Consider the following 18800-nt stretch of genomic DNA (forward strand, 5'->3'; position numbering starts at 1 on the left):
TGTAGAGTCTCAGACTTTCATGTGCAGAGTCTCAGACTTTCATGTGCAGAGTCTCAGACTTTCATGTGCAGAGTCTCAGACTTTCATGTGCAGAGTCTCAGACTTTCATGTGCAGAGTCTCAGACTTTCATGTGCAGAGTCTCAGACTTTCATGTGCAGAGTCTCAGACTTTCATGTGCAGAGTCTCAGGCTTTCATGTGCAGAGTCTCAGGCTTTCATGTGCAGAGTCTCAGACTTTCATGTGCAGAGTCTCAGACGTTCATGTGCAGAGTCTCAGACTTTCATGTGCAGAGTCTCAGACTTTCATGTGCAGAGTCTCAGACGTTCATGTACAGAGTCTCAGACTTTCATGTGCAGAGTCTCAGACTTTCATGTGCAGAGTCTCAGACTTTCATGTGCAGAGTCTCAGACGTTCATGTGCAGAGTCTCAGGCTTTCATGTGCAGAGTCTCAGGCTTTCATGTGCAGAGTCTCAGACTTTCATGTGCAGAGTCTCAGACTTTCATGTGCAGAGTCTCAGACTTTCATGTGCAGAGTCTCAGACGTTCATGTGCAGAGTCTCAGGCTTTCATGTGCAGAGTCTCAGGCTTTCATGTGCAGAGTCTCAGACTTTCATGTGCAGAGTCTCAGACTTTCATGTGCAGAGTCTCAGACTTTCATGTGCAGAGTCTCAGACTTTCATGTGCAGAGTCTCAGACTTTCATGTGCAGAGTCTCAGACTTTCATGTGCAGAGTCTCAGACTTTCATGTGCAGAGTCTCAGACTTTCATGTGCAGAGTCTCAGACTTTCATGTGCAGAGTCTCAGACTTTCATGTGCAGAGTCTCAGACTTTCATGTGCAGAGTCTCAGACTTTCATGTGCAGAGTCTCAGACTTTCATGTGCAGAGTCTCAGGCTTTCATGTGCAGAGTCTCAGACTTTCATGTGCAGAGTCTCAGACTTTCATGTGCAGAGTCTCAGACTTTCATGTGTAGAGTCTCAGGCTTTCATGTGCAGAGTCTCAGACTTTCATGTGCAGAGTCTCAGACTTTCATGTGTAGAGTCTCAGACTTTCATGTGCAGAGTCTCAGACTTTCATGTGTAGAGTCTCAGGCTTTCATGTGCAGAGTCTCAGACTTTCATGTGCAGAGTCTCAGACTTTCATGTGCAGAGTCTCAGACTTTCATGTGTAGTCTCAGACTTTCATGTGCAGAGTCTCAGGCTTTCATGTGTAGAGTCTCAGGCTTTCATGTGCAGAGTCTCAGGCTTTCATGTGCAGAGTCTCAGACTTTCATGTGCAGAGTCTCAGACTTTCATGTGCAGAGTCTCAGACTTTCATGTGTAGAGTCTCAGACTTTCATGTGCAGAGTCTCAGACTTTCATGTGTAGAGTCTCAGGCTTTCATGTGCAGAGTCTCAGACTTTCATGTGCAGAGTCTCAGACTTTCATGTGCAGAGTCTCAGACTTTCATGTGTAGTCTCAGACTTTCATGTGCAGAGTCTCAGGCTTTCATGTGCAGAGTCTCAGACTTTCATGTGCAGAGTCTCAGGCTTTCATGTGCAGAGTCTCAGACTTTCATGTGCAGAGTCTCAGACTTTCATGTGCAGAGTCTCAGACTTTCATGTGCAGAGTCTCAGACTTTCATGTGCAGAGTCTCAGACTTTCATGTGCAGAGTCTCAGACTTTCATGTGCAGAGTCTCAGACTTTCATGTGCAGAGTCTCAGACTTTCATGTGCAGAGTCTCAGACTTTCATGTGCAGAGTCTCAGACTTTCATGTGCAGAGTCTCAGACTTTCATGTGCAGAGTCTCAGACGTTCATGTGCAGAGTCTCAGGCTTTCATGTGCAGAGTCTCAGGCTTTCATGTGCAGAGTCTCAGACTTTCATGTGCAGAGTCTCAGACTTTCATGTGCAGAGTCTCAGACTTTCATGTGCAGAGTCTCAGACTTTCATGTGCAGAGTCTCAGACTTTCATGTGCAGAGTCTCAGACTTTCATGTGCAGAGTCTCAGACTTTCATGTGCAGAGTCTCAGACTTTCATGTGCAGAGTCTCAGACTTTCATGTGCAGAGTCTCAGACTTTCATGTGCAGAGTCTCAGACTTTCATGTGCAGAGTCTCAGACTTTCATGTGCAGAGTCTCAGACTTTCATGTGCAGAGTCTCAGGCTTTCATGTGCAGAGTCTCAGACTTTCATGTGCAGAGTCTCAGACTTTCATGTGCAGAGTCTCAGACTTTCATGTGTAGAGTCTCAGGCTTTCATGTGCAGAGTCTCAGACTTTCATGTGCAGAGTCTCAGACTTTCATGTGTAGAGTCTCAGACTTTCATGTGCAGAGTCTCAGACTTTCATGTGTAGAGTCTCAGGCTTTCATGTGCAGAGTCTCAGACTTTCATGTGCAGAGTCTCAGACTTTCATGTGCAGAGTCTCAGACTTTCATGTGTAGTCTCAGACTTTCATGTGCAGAGTCTCAGGCTTTCATGTGTAGAGTCTCAGGCTTTCATGTGCAGAGTCTCAGACTTTCATGTGCAGAGTCTCAGACTTTCATGTGCAGAGTCTCAGACTTTCATGTGTAGAGTCTCAGACTTTCATGTGTAGTCTCAGACTTTCATGTGTAGAGTCTCAGGCTTTCATGTGCAGAGTCTCAGGCTTTCATGTGCAGAGTCTCAGACTTTCATGTGCAGAGTCTCAGACTTTCATGTGTAGAGTCTCAGGCTTTCATGTGCAGAGTCTCAGACTTTCATGTGCAGAGTCTCAGACTTTCATGTGCAGAGTCTCAGACTTTCATGTGTAGTCTCAGACTTTCATGTGCAGAGTCTCAGACTTTCATGTGTAGAGTCTCAGGCTTTCATGTGCAGAGTCTCAGACTTTCATGTGTAGTCTCAGACTTTCATGTGCAGAGTCTCAGGCTTTCATGTGCAGAGTCTCAGACTTTCATGTGTAGAGTCTCAGACTTTCATGTGCAGAGTCTCAGACTTTCATGTGCAGAGTCTCAGACTTTCATGTGCAGAGTCTCAGACTTTCATGTGTAGTCTCAGACTTTCATGTGCAGAGTCTCAGACTTTCATGTGTAGAGTCTCAGGCTTTCATGTGCAGAGTCTCAGACTTTCATGTGCAGAGTCTCAGGCTTTCATGTGCAGAGTCTCAGACTTTCATGTGTAGAGTCTCAGACTTTCATGTGCAGAGTCTCAGACTTTCATGTGTAGAGTCTCAGACTTTCATGTGCAGAGTCTCAGACTTTCATGTGTAGAGTCTCAGGCTTTCATGTGCAGAGTCTCAGACTTTCATGTGCAGAGTCTCAGACTTTCATGTGCAGAGTCTCAGACTTTCATGTGTAGTCTCAGACTTTCATGTGCAGAGTCTCAGACTTTCATGTGCAGAGTCTCAGGCTTTCATGTGCAGAGTCTCAGGCTTTCATGTGCAGAGTCTCAGGCTTTCATGTGCAGAGTCTCAGACTTTCATGTGTAGAGTCTCAGGCTTTCATGTGCAGAGTCTCAGGCTTTCATGTGCAGAGTCTCAGACTTTCATGTGCAGAGTCTCAGACTTTCATGTGCAGAGTCTCAGACTTTCATGTGCAGAGTCTCAGACTTTCATGTGCAGAGTCTCAGACTTTCATGTGCAGAGTCTCAGGCTTTCATGTGCAGTCTCAGACTTTCATGTGCAGAGTCTCAGACTTTCATGTGCGGAGTCTCAGACTTTCATGTGCAGAGTCTCAGACTTTCATGTGTAGAGTCTCAGGCTTTCATGTGCAGAGTCTCAGACTTTCATGTGCAGAGTCTCAGACTTCCATGTGCAGAGTCTCAGACTTTCATGTGTAGTCTCAGACTTTCATGTGCAGAGTCTCAGACTTTCATGTGCAGAGTCTCAGACTTTCATGTGTAGAGTCTCAGGCTTTCATGTGCAGAGTCTCAGACTTTCATGTGCAGAGTCTCAGACTTTCATGTGCAGAGTCTCAGACTTTCATGTGCAGAGTCTCAGACTTTCATGTGCAGAGTCTCAGACTTTCATGTGCAGAGTCTCAGACTTTCATGTGCAGAGTCTCAGACTTTCATGTGCAGAGTCTCAGACTTTCATGTGCAGAGTCTCAGACTTTCATGTGCAGAGTCTCAGACTTTCATGTGCAGAGTCTCAGACTTTCATGTGCAGAGTCTCAGACTTTCATGTGCAGAGTCTCAGACTTTCATGTGCAGAGTCTCAGACTTTCATGTGCAGAGTCTCAGACTTTCATGTGCAGAGTCTCAGACTTTCATGTGTAGAGTCTCAGGCTTTCATGTGCAGAGTCTCAGACTTTCATGTGCAGAGTCTCAGACTTTCATGTGTAGTCTCAGACTTTCATGTGCAGAGTCTCAGACTTTCATGTGTAGAGTCTCAGACTTTCATGTGCAGAGTCTCAGACTTTCATGTGTAGAGTCTCAGACTTTCATGTGCAGAGTCTCAGACTTTCATGTGCAGAGTCTCAGACTTTCATGTGTAGAGTCTCAGACTTTCATGTGCAGAGTCTCAGACTTTCATGTGTAGAGTCTCAGACTTTCATGTGCAGAGTCTCAGACTTTCATGTGCAGAGTCTCAGACTTTCATGTGCAGAGTCTCAGACTTTCATGTGCAGAGTCTCAGACTTTCATGTGCAGAGTCTCAGACTTTCATGTGCAGAGTCTCAGACTTTCATGTGTAGAGTCTCAGACTTTCATGTCCAGAGTCTCAGACTTTCATGTGTAGAGTCTCAGACTTTCATGTGCAGAGTCTCAGACTTTCATGTGCAGAGTCTCAGACTTTCATGTGTAGAGTCTCAGACTTTCATGGGCAGAGTCTCAGACTTTCATGTGTAGAGTCTCAGACTTTCATGTGCAGAGTCTCAGACTTTCATGTGTAGAGTCTCAGACTTTCATGTGCAGAGTCTCAGACTTTCATGTGTAGAGTCTCAGGCTTTCATGTGTAGAGTCTCAGACTTTCATGTGCAGATTCTCAGACTTTCATGTGCGGAGTCTCAGACTTTCATGTGCGGAGTCTCAGACTTTCATGTGCAGAGTCTCAGACTTTCATGTGCAGAGTCTCAGACTTTCATGTGCAGAGTCTCAGACTTTCATGTGTAGAGTCTCAGACTTTCATGTGCAGAGTCTTAGACTTTCATGTGCAGAGTCTCAGACTTTCATGTGCAGAGTCTCAGACTTTCATGTGCAGAGTCTCAGACTTTCATGTGCAGAGTCTCAGACTTTCATGTGCAGAGTCTCAGACTTTCATGTGCAGAGTCTCAGACTTTCATGTGCAGAGTCTCAGACTTTCATGTGCAGAGTCTCAGACTTTCATGTGCAGAGTCTCAGACTTTCATGTGTAGAGTCTCAGGCTTTCATGTGCAGAGTCTCAGACTTTCATGTGCAGAGTCTCAGACTTTCATGTGTAGTCTCAGACTTTCATGTGCAGAGTCTCAGACTTTCATGTGTAGAGTCTCAGACTTTCATGTGCAGAGTCTCAGACTTTCATGTGTAGAGTCTCAGACTTTCATGTGCAGAGTCTCAGACTTTCATGTGCAGAGTCTCAGACTTTCATGTGTAGAGTCTCAGACTTTCATGTGCAGAGTCTCAGACTTTCATGTGTAGAGTCTCAGACTTTCATGTGCAGAGTCTCAGACTTTCATGTGCAGAGTCTCAGACTTTCATGTGCAGAGTCTCAGACTTTCATGTGCAGAGTCTCAGACTTTCATGTGCAGAGTCTCAGACTTTCATGTGCAGAGTCTCAGACTTTCATGTGTAGAGTCTCAGACTTTCATGTCCAGAGTCTCAGACTTTCATGTGTAGAGTCTCAGACTTTCATGTGCAGAGTCTCAGACTTTCATGTGCAGAGTCTCAGACTTTCATGTGTAGAGTCTCAGACTTTCATGGGCAGAGTCTCAGACTTTCATGTGTAGAGTCTCAGACTTTCATGTGCAGAGTCTCAGACTTTCATGTGTAGAGTCTCAGACTTTCATGTGCAGAGTCTCAGACTTTCATGGGCAGAGTCTCAGACTTTCATGTGTAGAGTCTCAGGCTTTCATGTGTAGAGTCTCAGACTTTCATGTGCAGATTCTCAGACTTTCATGTGCGGAGTCTCAGACTTTCATGTGCGGAGTCTCAGACTTTCATGTGCAGAGTCTCAGACTTTCATGTGCAGAGTCTCAGACTTTCATGTGCAGAGTCTCAGACTTTCATGTGTAGAGTCTCAGACTTTCATGTGCAGAGTCTTAGACTTTCATGTGCAGAGTCTCAGACTTTCATGTGCAGAGTCTCAGACTTTCATGTGCAGAGTCTCAGACTTTCATGTGCAGAGTCTCAGACTTTCATGTGCAGAGTCTCAGACTTTCATGTGCAGAGTCTCAGACTTTCATGTGCAGAGTCTCAGACTTTCATGGGCAGAGTCTCAGACTTTCATGTGTAGAGTCTCAGGCTTTCATGTGTAGAGTCTCAGACTTTCATGTGCAGAGTCTCAGACTTTCATGGGCAGAGTCTCAGACTTTCATGTGTAGAGTCTCAGGCTTTCATGTGTAGAGTCTCAGACTTTCATGTGCAGATTCTCAGACTTTCATGTGCGGAGTCTCAGACTTTCATGTGCGGAGTCTCAGACTTTCATGTGCAGAGTCTCAGACTTTCATGTGCAGAGTCTCAGACTTTCATGTGCAGAGTCTCAGACTTTCATGTGTAGAGTCTCAGACTTTCATGTGCAGAGTCTCAGACTTTCATGTGCAGAGTCTCAGACTTTCATGTGCAGAGTCTCAGACTTTCATGTGCAGAGTCTCAGACTTTCATGTGCAGAGTCTCAGACTTTCATGTGCAGAGTCTCAGACTTTCATGTGCAGAGTCTCAGACTTTCATGTGCAGAGTCTCAGACTTTCATGTGCAGAGTCTCAGACTTTCATGTGCAGAGTCTCAGACTTTCATGTGCAGAGTCTCAGACTTTCATGTGTAGAGTCTCAGACTTTCATGTGCGGAGTCTCAGACTTTCATGTGCGGAGTCTCAGACTTTCATGTGCAGAGTCTCAGACTTTCATGTGCAGAGTCTCAGACTTTCATGTGCAGAGTCTCAGACTTTCATGTGCAGAGTCTCAGACTTTCATGTGCAGAGTCTCAGACTTTCATGTGCAGAGTCTCAGACTTTCATGTGCAGAGTCTCAGACTTTCATGTGCAGAGTCTCAGACTTTCATGTGCAGAGTCTCAGACTTTCATGTGCAGAGTCTCAGACTTTCATGTGCAGAGTCTCAGACTTTCATGTGCAGAGTCTCAGACTTTCATGTGCAGAGTCTCAGACTTTCATGTGCAGAGTCTCAGACTTTCATGTGCAGAGTCTCAGACTTTCATGTGCAGAGTCTCAGACTTTCATGTGCAGAGTCTCAGACTTTCATGTGCAGAGTCTCAGGCTTACATGTGCAGAGTCTCAGACTTTCATGTGCAGAGTCTCAGACTTTCATGTGCAGAGTCTCAGACTTTCATGTGCAGAGTCTCAGACTTTCATGTGCAGAGTCTCAGACTTTCATGTGCAGAGTCTCAGACTTTCATGTGCAGAGTCTCAGGCTTTCATGTGCAGAGTCTCAGACTTTCATGTGCAGAGTCTCAGACTTTCATGTGCAGAGTCTCAGACTTTCATGTGCAGAGTCTCAGACTTTCATGTGCAGAGTCTCAGACTTTCATGTGTAGAGTCTCAGACTTTCATGTGCAGAGTCTCAGACTTTCATGTGCAGAGTCTCAGACTTTCATGTGCAGAGTCTCAGACTTTCATGTGCAGAGTCTCAGACTTTCATGTGCAGAGTCTCAGGCTTTCATGTGCAGAGTCTCAGACTTTCATGTGCAGAGTCTCAGACTTTCATGTGCAGAGTCTCAGACTTTCATGTGCAGAGTCTCAGACTTTCATGTGCAGAGTCTCAGGCTTTCATGTGCAGAGTCTCAGACTTTCATGTGCAGAGTCTCAGACTTTCATGTGTAGAGTCTCAGACTTTCATGTGCAGCTTATGGGAATCTTTACTTTCCGAGATTGGAATCTTTTGAACTTCAAAGCGATTGTGAAAGGAGACACTTCAGGTTCTAGATCTTCAGAAAGGGAATGATACATATTCGGTGAACTACAACCTTCAGTCATTCTCACACTTCCTAGAAGTGAGTGTTGCAGAGACTCTAGACTTCTACATTCTGGTCTTAATGCATAACCAATGCTAATTTTATTCTTCTGGCTATATAGATAAAGTGCGACCATCTTAAGTTTTATTTAATAAAACATTAGTACCCATGAAATTAAGAATCTTTGTAATAAGTGACAGTTGATGCTTATAATATTCTATGGAGAATTGTAACTGACATTTCAGGTGAACTTGCAGCAGAAAGTCTGTCTATGGAAAATTGTAACTGACATTTCAGGAGAACTTGCAGCAGAATGGCTGTCTATGGATAATTGTAACTGTCATTTCAGGAGAACTTGCAGCAGAATGTCTGTCTATGGAGAATTGTAACTAACATTTCAGGAGAACTTGCAGCAGAATGTCTGTCTGTGGATAATTGTAACTGACATTTCAGGAGAACTTGCAGCAGAATGGCTGTCTATGGATAATTGTAACTGACATTTCAGGAGAACTTGCAGCAGAAGGTCTGTCTATAGATAATTGTAACTGACATTTCAGGAGAACTTGCCGCAGAATGTCTGTCTATGGAGAATTGTAACTAACATTTCAGGTGAACTTGCAGCAGAATATATTTCTATGGAGAATTGTAACTGATGTTTCAGGAGAAGTTGCAGCAGAATGTCTGTCTATAGAGAATTGTAACTGATATTCCAGGAGAACTTGCAGCAGAATGTCTGTCTATAAAGAATTGTAATTGAAATTTCAGGTGAACTTGCAGCAGAATGTCTATCTATGGAGAATTGTAATTGAAATTTCAGGTGAACTTGCAGCAGAATGCCTGTTTATGGATAATTGTAACTGACATTTCAGGAGAACTTGCAGCAGAATGTCTGTCTATAGATAATTGTAACTGACATATTAGGTGAACTTGGAGCCGAATGTCTGTCTCTGCCTCTAGCTCCTCCCCCTACCCTCTCCATAAAATCTTATGAACAACAACTGTTATCTCCTATCTCAGCAATGGGAACGTCTCTCTTCACTAAATACAGAATTTACTCATGAACTGAAAGTGAAAGATCAGTCCAGGAGGAGAAAAAAACAGATTTCTCTAATAATATATATTACAAAGATCCTTATTTTCATGTGTATTATTGATTTATGAAATAAAATATAAAATAATGATTACTCATTAAATCATTTTCACATTTATTTGTCTCCAGGATTGAAGTGAAAGGTTCAGCACCACGTGTGATATCTGTGATTATAAAATGGCTAGAAGCAGAAAAAACAGTAGCCAATTATTAGGAATTAAAACCTTCAGCCACCACTAGAGGGAGCTCACTGCATGTAGTTTTTACATCAAACCTGTATGCAGTAAGCTCCACAGCTCCCTCTAGAGGAGACTGGAGGACCTCAGAATTTATCCCATCGTACTCTGGGAATCTGGAGCTCTGTGTCATAGAAAGAAATAGAAGAAAAGCCAGTTCACTTCCCATAGAGGTACACGGACAGATGCAGCATCATCCAGCTAGCAGCACATACCTCCACTGCTATAGTCGTCTTCGCGTTGCAGTCATCAGAGACAGAAAACACTATTTTCTCTGTATTTGGTGACATAACCTTCCAGATCAGTAATCCCGCTGGAGATAAGCTAGCTCCTTCTGGCCCAGATTCTAACGAGAACAGGATCGCGGAACCTTCTGGATCTGACCCCACAAACTGGTAGACAAAGTTCTCGCTGTAAAACGTCTGCAGCTCTTCTGGTAAGGAATGGAGCTCAGGAGGCTGGTTACCTGGAAGACAGGGATCAATAAGATGGAAGAGATAGACCAGGAAGATGGGAAGAGGGAGACCAGGAAGATGAGAAGAGAGGACCAGGAAGATCGAAGAGAGGGTTCAATAAGATGGAAAAAAGAGACCAGGAAGATGGGAGAGAGAGACCAAGAAGATGGAAGAAAGGGACCAGGAAGATGGGAAGAGAGGGACCAGGAAGATGGTAAGAGGGGGATTAGGAGGATGGAAGAGAGGAACAAGGAAGCTGGAAGAGTGGGACCAGGAAGATGAGAAGAGAGGGACTAGGAGGATGGAGAAAAGGGCCAAGAAGATGGAAGAGAGAGACCAAGAAGAAGGAAGAGAAGGACCAGGAAGATGGAAGAGAGACCAAAAAAATGGATACAGAGGGACCAGGAAGATAGGAAGAGAAGGACCAGGAAGATGGGAAGAGAGGAATTAGGAGGATGGAAAAGAGGGGCCAGGAAGATGGAACAGAAGAACCAGGAAGATGGAAGCGTGGGACCAGGAAGATGGGAAGAGAGGGACTAGGAAGATGGAAAAGAGGGACCAGGAAGATGGGAAGAGAGGGACCAGGAAGATGGAAGAGAGGGACCAGGAAGATGGGAAGAGAGGGACCAGGAAGATGGAAGAGAGGGACCAGGAAGATGGGAAGAGCGAAACCAGAAAGATAGGAAGAGAAGTACCAGGAAGATGGGAAGAGAGGGACTAGGAGGATGGAGAAGAGGGGCCAGGAAGATGGAACAGAAGGACCAGGAAGATGGAAGAGTGGGACCAGGAAGATGGAAGAGAGAGACCAGGAAGATGGAAGAGAGGCACAAGGAAGATGGGAAGAGAGGCATCGGGAAAATGGGAAGAGAGGGACCAGGAAGATGGGGAGAGGGACCAGACAGATGGAAGAGAGGGACCAGGACGAAGGGAAGAGTGGGACCAAGAAGATGGAAGAGAGGGATCAGGAAGATGGGAAGAGAGGGACCGGGAAGATGGGAAGAGCGAAACCAGAAAGATAGGAAGAGAAGGACCAGGAAGATGGGAAGAGAGGGACTAGGAGGATGGAGAAGAGGGGCCAGGAAGATGGAACAGAAGGACCAGGAAGATGGAAGAGTGGGACCAGGAAGATGGAAGAGAGGGATCAGGAAGATGGGAAGAGAGTGACCAGGAAGATGGAAGAGAGGGATCAGGAAGATGGGAAAAGAGTGATCAGGAAGATGGAAGAGAGGGATCAGGAAGATGGGAAAAGAGGGACCAGGAGAATGGAGACGAGGGTCCAAGAAGATCGAAGAGAGGGGACAATGAAGATATGGGGAGAGAGGGGCCAGGAAGATATGGGGAGAGAGGGGCCAGGAAGATGGAGACGAGGGTCCAGGAAGATGGAAGAGAGGGGACCATGAAGATATGGGGAGAGAGGGGCCAGGAAGATGGGAAGGGAAGAGAAGTACCAGGAAGATGGAAGAGAGAGACCATGAAGATGTAACAGATGGATCAGGAAGATGGGAAGAGAAGAACAAGGAAGATGTAAGAGAGGGACCAGCAAGATGGGAAGAGAGGGACCAGGAAAATGGAAAGAGACAGCCAAGGATGATGAGGAGAGAGGGACCAGGAAGATGGGGAGAGCAGGATTTGGAAAAAAGAGGAAGGGATCTGAAAGGCAGGTAGAGAAGAAACAGAGAACGCAAGAGAGGGAAAGGTAAAACAGGAGAAAGTGATCAGGGAGGGAGAGAGAGAAGAAGAGAGGGATTTGGGAAACAGGAAGAGAGGAGAAGAAGGATCAGGGAGACAGGAAAATAAAACAGAACATGTAAACAACAAAACTGGACTAAGAAGATTGGAAGAGAAGGACTATGGAAAGAGACAAGAAGAGATGTATCAGGAGATAGGAATAGAAGGATTCGAGATATTAAAAAACAGGAACTATGACGACCGGCAGAGAGGAGTCAGGGAAGGAAAAAAGGGGGATTGCGGGGCAGAAAGAGAAAGACCGGGGAGAAAAAAAAAGGGAAAAACAAAGGAGACAGAGAGCGGAGACCGGAAGAAAAGAGCCAGGGAAACAGGATGAGATGGACCAGGACGAGAGAGACCAAGGAGACAGATGAGAGGAGCCAGGACGAGAGAGACCAAGGAGACAGATGAGAGGAGCCAGGACCAGAGAGACCAAGGAGACAGATGAGAGGAGCCAGGACGAGAGAGACCAAGGAGACAGATGAGAGGAGCCAGGACCAGAGAGACCAAGGAGACAGATGAGAGGAGCCAGGACGAGAGAGACCAAGGAGACAGATGAGAGGAGCCAGGACCAGAGAGACCAAGGAGACAGATGAGAGGAGCCAGGACGAGAGAGACCAAGGAGACAGATGAGAGGAGCCAGGACGAGAGAGACCAAGGAGACAGATGAGAGGAGCCAGGACCAGAGAGACCAAGGAGACAGATGAGAGGAGCCAGGACCAGAGAGACCAAGGAGACAGATGAGAGGAGCCAGGACGAGAGAGACCAAGGAGACAGATGAGAGGAGCCAGGACGAGAGAGACCAAGGAGACAGATGAGAGGAGCCAGGACGAGAGAGACCAAGGAGACAGATGAGAGGAGCCAGGACCAGAGAGACCAAGGAGACAGATGAGAGGAGCCAGGACGAGAGAGACCAAGGAGACAGATGAGAGGAGCCAGGACCAGAGAGACCAAGGAGACAGATGAGAGGAGCCAGGACGAGAGAGACCAAGGAGACAGATGAGAGGAGCCAGGACCAGAGAGACCAAGGAGACAGATGAGAGGAGCCAGGACCAGAGAGACCAAGGAGACAGATGAGAGGAGCCAGGACGAGAGAGACCAAGGAGACAGATGAGAGGAGCCAGGACGAGAGAGACCAAGGAGACAGATGAGAGGAGCCAGGACGAGAGAGACCAAGGAGACAGATGAGAGGAGCCAGGACGAGAGAAACCAAGGAGACAGATGAGAGGAGCCAGGACGAGAGAAACCAAGGAGACAGATGAGAGGAGCCAGGACGAGAGAAACCAAGGACACAGATGAGAGGAGCCAGGACGAGAGAGACCAAGGAGACAGATGAGAGGAGCCAGGACGAGAGAAACCAAGGAGACAGATGAGAGGAGCCAGGACGAGAGAAACCAAGGAGACAGATGAGAGGAGCCAGGACGAGAGAGACCAAGGAGACAGATGAGAGGAGCCAGGACGAGAGAGACCAAGGAGACAGATGAGAGGAGCCAGGACGAGAGAGACCAAGGAGACAGATGAGAGGAGCCAGGACCAGAGAGACCAAGGAGACAGATGAGAGGAGCCAGGACGAGAGAGACCAAGGAGACAGATGAGAGGAGCCAGGACGAGAGAGACCAAGGAGACAGATGAGAGGAGCCAGGACGAGAGAGACCAAGGAGACAGATGAGAGGAGCCAGGACCAGAGAGACTAAGGAGACAGATGAGAGGAGCCAGGACCAGAGAGACCAAGGAGACAGATGAGAGGAGCCAGGATCAGAGAGACCAAGGAGACAGATGAGAGGAGCCAGGACCAGAGAGACCAAGGAGACAGATGAGAGGAGCCAGGACGAGAGAGACCAAGGAGACAGATGAGAGGAGCCAGGACGAGAGAGACCAAGGAGACAGATGAGAGGAGCCAGGACGAGAGAGACCAAGGAGACAGATGAGAGGAGCCAGGACGAGAGAGACCAAGGAGACAGATGAGAGGAGCCAGGACGAGAGAAACCAAGGAGACAGATGAGAGGAGCCAGGACCAGAGAGACTAAGGAGACAGATGAGAGGAGCCAGGACCAGAGAGACCAAGGAGACAGATGAGAGGAGCCAGGACGAGAGAGACCAAGGAGACAGATGAGAGGAGCCAGAACGAGAGAGACCAAGGAGACAGATGAGAGGAGCCAGGACCAGAGAGACCAAGGAGACAGATGAGAGGAGCCAGGACGAGAGAGACGAAGGAGACAGATGAGAGGAGCCAGGACGAGAGAGACCAAGGAGACAGATGAGAGGAGCCAGGACGAGAGAGACCAAGGAGACAGATTAGAGGAACCAGGACGAGAGAGATCAAGGAGACAGATGAGAGGAGCCAGGACGAGAGAGACCAAGGAGACAGATGAGAGGAGCCAGGACGAGAGAGATCAAGGAGACAGATGAGAGGAGCCAGGACGAGAGAGATCAAGGAGACAGATGAGAGGAGCCAGGACGAAAGAGACCAAGGAGACAGATGAGAGGAGCCAGGACGAGAGAGACCAAGGAGACAGATGAGAGGAGCCAGGACCAGAGAGACCAAGGAGACAGATGAGAGGAGCCAGGACGAGAGAGACCAAGGAGACAGATGAGAGGAGCCAGGACGAGAGAGACCAAGGAGACAGATGAGAGGAGCCAGGACGAGAGAAACCAAGGAGACAGATGAGAGGAGCCAGGACGAGAGAGACCAAGGAGACAGATGAGAGGAGCCAGGACGAGAGAGACCAAGGAGACAGATGAGAGGAGCCAGGACGAGAGAGACCAAGGAGACAGATGAGAGGAGCCAGGACCAGAGAGACTAAGGAGACAGATGAGAGGAGCCAGGACCAGAGAGACCAAGGAGACAGATGAGAGGAGCCAGGATCAGAGAGACCAAGGAGACAGATGAGAGGAGCCAGGACCAGAGAGACCAAGGAGACAGATGAGAGGAGCCAGGACGAGAGAGACCAAGGAGACAGATGAGAGGAGCCAGGACGAGAGAGACCAAGGAGACAGATGAGAGGAGCCAGGACGAGAGAGACCAAGGAGACAGATGAGAGGAGCCAGGACGAGAGAGACCAAGGAGACAGATGAGAGGAGCCAGGACGAGAGAAACCAAGGAGACAGATGAGAGGAGCCAGGACCAGAGAGACTAAGGAGACAGATGAGAGGAGCCAGGACCAGAGAGACCAAGGAGACAGATGAGAGGAGCCAGGACGAGAGAGACCAAGGAGACAGATGAGAGGAGCCAGAACGAGAGAGACCAAGGAGACAGATGAGAGGAGCCAGGACCAGAGAGACCAAGGAGACAGATGAGAGGAGCCAGGATGAGAGAGACCAAGGAGACAGATGAGAGGAGCCAGGACGAGAGAGACCAAGGAGACAGATGAGAGGAGCCAGGACGAGAGAGACCAAGGAGACAGATGAGAGGAGCCAGGACGAGAGAGACCAAGGAGACAGATGAGAGGAGCCAGGACCAGAGAGACCAAGGAGACAGATGAGAGGAGCCAGGACGAGAGACCAAGGAGACAGATGAGAGGAGCCAGGACGAGAGAGATCAAGGAGACAGATGAGAGGAGCCAGGACGAGAGAGATCAAGGAGACAGATGAGAGGAGCCAGGACGAAAGAGACCAAGGAGACAGATGAGAGGAGCCAGGACGAGAGAGATCAAGGAGACAGATGAGAGGAGCCAGGACGAGAGAGATCAAGGAGACAGATGAGAGGAGCCAGGACGAGAGAGATCAAGGAGACAGATGAGAGGAGCCAGGACCAGAGAGACCAAGGAGACAGATGAGAGGAGCCAGGATCAGAGAGACCAAGGAGACAGATGAGAGGAGCCAGGATCAGAGAGACCAAGGAGACAGATGAGAGGAGCCAGGACGAGAGAGACCAAGGAGACAGATTAGAGGAACCAGGACGAGAGAGATCAAGGAGACAGATGAGAGGAGCCAGGACGAGAGAGATCAAGGAGACAGATGAGAGGAGCCAGGACCAGAGAGACCAAGGAGACAGATGAGAGGAGCCAGGATCAGAGAGACCAAGGAGACAGATGAGAGGAGCCAGGATCAGAGAGACCAAGGAGACAGATGAGAGGAGCCAGGACGAGAGAGACCAAGGAGACAGATGAGAGGAGCCAGGACGAGAGAGATCAAGGAGACAGATGAGAGGAGCCAGGACGAGAGAGATCAAGGAGACAGATGAGAGGAGCCAGGACGAAAGAGACCAAGGAGACAGATGAGAGGAGCCAGGACGAGAGAGATCAAGGAGACAGATGAGAGGAGCCAGGACGAGAGAGACCAAGGAGACAGATGAGAGGAGCCAGGACGAGAGAGACCAAGGAGACAGATGAGAGGAGCCAGGACGAGAGAAACCAAGGAGACAGATGAGAGGAGCCAGGACGAGAGAGACCAAGGAGACAGATGAGAGGAGCCAGGACGAGAGAGACCAAGGAGACAGATGAGAGGAGCCAGGACGAGAGAGACCAAGGAGACAGATGAGAGGAGCCAGGACGAAAGAGACCAAGGAGACAGATGAGAGGAGCCAGGACGAGAGAGACCAAGGAGACAGATGAGAGGAGCCAGGACCAGATAGACCAAGGAGAAAGATGAGAGGGACCATCCTAATCTGGGACCAGTGGTTTTGACTTTAAGGTTTGCAGAAGAGTTCATTATTTCTATGAGGACAGAAATATGTCGGACGCTTTTAGTCACGCCATCTAAGAAAACCGGTCAGTCAGAAATTTCTGGTAGAAGGGAACAGTTAACATTATTCCCTTGTATGCTAAGGCAGGTCAAACAGTCTGGACCATAAATAAAGGGGATCTTACGTTCAGCGATGGACCAGGTGAGCTTGGAGACGCTTGGGTTGCAGAGTAAACATGGACTTGTTGGGTTTGTGTCTCCTTCCGCGTAGCAGAGCCCATCAATGTTACACGTCTTCTCCTGAGAAGAATAAAAATTAATTTTACATTGATAACTGAGCTGGAAGTAGTTGTCAAGTAAGAACGTTTTACGAATAATCAATAATCACTTCCGTTACACCACCCAGTCCCTGCCGGTACACCACCCAGTCCCTGCCGGTACACCACCCAGTCCGTGCCGGTACACCACCCAGTCCTTGCCAGTACATCACCCAGTCCCTGCCGGTACACCACCCAGTCCCTGCCGGTACACCACCCAGTCCCTGCTGGATCACCACCCAATCCCTGCCGGTACATCACCCAGTCCCTGCTGGATCACCACCCAGTCCCTGCTGGATCACCACAAAGTCCCTGCCGGTACACCACCCAGACCCTGCTGAATCACCACCCAGTCCCTGCCGGTACACCACCCAGACCCTGCTGAATCACCACCCAGTCCCTGCCGGTACACCACCCAGTCCCTGCCGGTACACCACCCAGTCCCTGCTGGATCACCACCCAGTCCCTGCCGGTACACCACCCAGTCCCTGCCGGTACACCACCCAGACCCTGCTTAATCACCACCCAGTCCCTGCCGGTACACCACCCAGTCCCTGCCGGTACACCACCCAGTCCCTGCTGGATCACCACCCAGTTCCTGCCGGTACACCACCCAGTCCCTGCCGGTACACCACCCAGTCCCTGCTGGATCACCACCCAGTCCCTGCCGGTACACCACCCAGTCCCTGCTGGATCACCACCCAGTCCCTGCCTGTACACCACCCAGTCCCTGCCGGTACACCACACAGTCCCTGCTTGATCACCACCTAGTCCCTGCTGGTACACCACCTAGTCCCTGCCAGCACACCACCCAGTCCCTGCTGGCACACCTCCTTGTCCCTGCCAGCACATCACCCAGTCCCTGCCGGTACACCACTCAGTCCTTGTCGTAACACCACTCAGTCCCTGCCAGTACACCACCCAGTCCACTGCTGGTATACCACCCACCACCCGGTATACCACCCACCACCCAGTCCCTGCCGATACAGTACTCAGTCCACTGCTGGTACATCACCCAGTCCCTGCCGGAACACCACCCAGTCCCTTCCAGTACACCACCCAGTCCCAGCCAGTAACTTTCCACTGCAATTGTCACATGTTACTGCGTCCTGACATCAGCAGGAAATACAGACTGATGGGGACCGGGTGACATCAGAATGGAGCGGGGGACCGGTGAATTCAGTAATGATACTTTTCTATTCTTAACTAATTCTGCGCCGTTTATAAAAAAAAAGTAAATAAATAAATCATTTTTAACGTGATAAAAAATCCTTTAAAGGGAATGTATCCTCATAGTGATTTACAATTCTGACTTTACAGCTGTGTAATACTCACTCCCACCTGCGGAGGCACTGCAGAGAAACTAAACACTCATGGTAATAGTTTAGCATTGGGAATCCCAATAGCAGGACTCCACAGGATCAATCATCATCAGCAGCAGCAGCATCAAACTAAAAGGGATTCTCCAGCATGGACAGCAGCTGCCCCTTACCTTTAATGTGCACAGCCCCTCTGACACGGGGTCGCAGCTCTGGCAGGCGCCATCATATAATGTCATAGACTTGAAGTTACTGAAGACCTCTCCATCATTAGACACCTGGAGACAGAGGGAATGTGAATTACTGATCAATGGCGGGTGATGGCTGATCTCAGCTGCAGGTCATACGTTATATGGATATATTACCCGGAACGTTTATTGCACGACAGTCTATAATTATCCCTATATGTCTGCAATATATCAAGAGATTAACAGTAAAGTCCTATACACCATGATAATAATGCCATATAGTGCTATACACCCTGATAATAATGCCATATAGTGCTATACACCCTGATAATAATGCCATATAGTGCTATACACCCTGATAATAATGCCATATAGTGCTATACACCATGATAATAATGCCATATAGTGCTATACACCATGATAATAATGCCATATAGTGCTATACACCATGATAATAATGCCATATAGTCCTATACACCATGATAATAATGCCTTATAGTGCTATACACCATGATAATAATGCCATATAGTGCTATACACCCTGATAATAATGCCATATAGTGCTATACACCACACCATGATAATAATGCCATATAGTGCTATACACCATGATAATAATGCCATATAGTGCTATACACCCTGATAATAATGCCATATAGTGCTATACACCATGATAATAATGCCATATAGTGCTATACACCATGATAATAATGCCATATAGTGCTATACACCATGATAATAATGCCATATAGTGCTATACACCATGATAATAATGCCATATAGTGCTATA

At 48.0% G+C, this 18800-nt stretch overlaps 1 protein-coding gene across 3 annotated transcripts in view; it reads right to left on the minus strand.

Moving 5' to 3' along the window:
• The window catches only part of VWDE (von Willebrand factor D and EGF domains), a 162383-nt gene that overhangs the window by 65456 nt on the left and 78127 nt on the right, over positions 1 to 18800 (minus strand). For all 3 annotated transcript variants that reach the window (XM_075315715.1, XM_075315714.1, XM_075315713.1), the window contains exons 15-17: positions 17996 to 18100; positions 16372 to 16486; positions 9596 to 9846 (exon numbers count right to left, since the gene is read on the minus strand). In XM_075315715.1, the coding sequence (XP_075171830.1) occupies positions 9596 to 9846; positions 16372 to 16486; positions 17996 to 18100 (471 nt within the window). The remainder of the gene's footprint in view (positions 1 to 9595; positions 9847 to 16371; positions 16487 to 17995; positions 18101 to 18800) is intronic.

This window comes from Anomaloglossus baeobatrachus, chromosome 6 (assembly GCF_048569485.1).
Source record: "Anomaloglossus baeobatrachus isolate aAnoBae1 chromosome 6, aAnoBae1.hap1, whole genome shotgun sequence".
NCBI lineage: Eukaryota > Metazoa > Chordata > Amphibia > Anura > Aromobatidae > Anomaloglossus > Anomaloglossus baeobatrachus.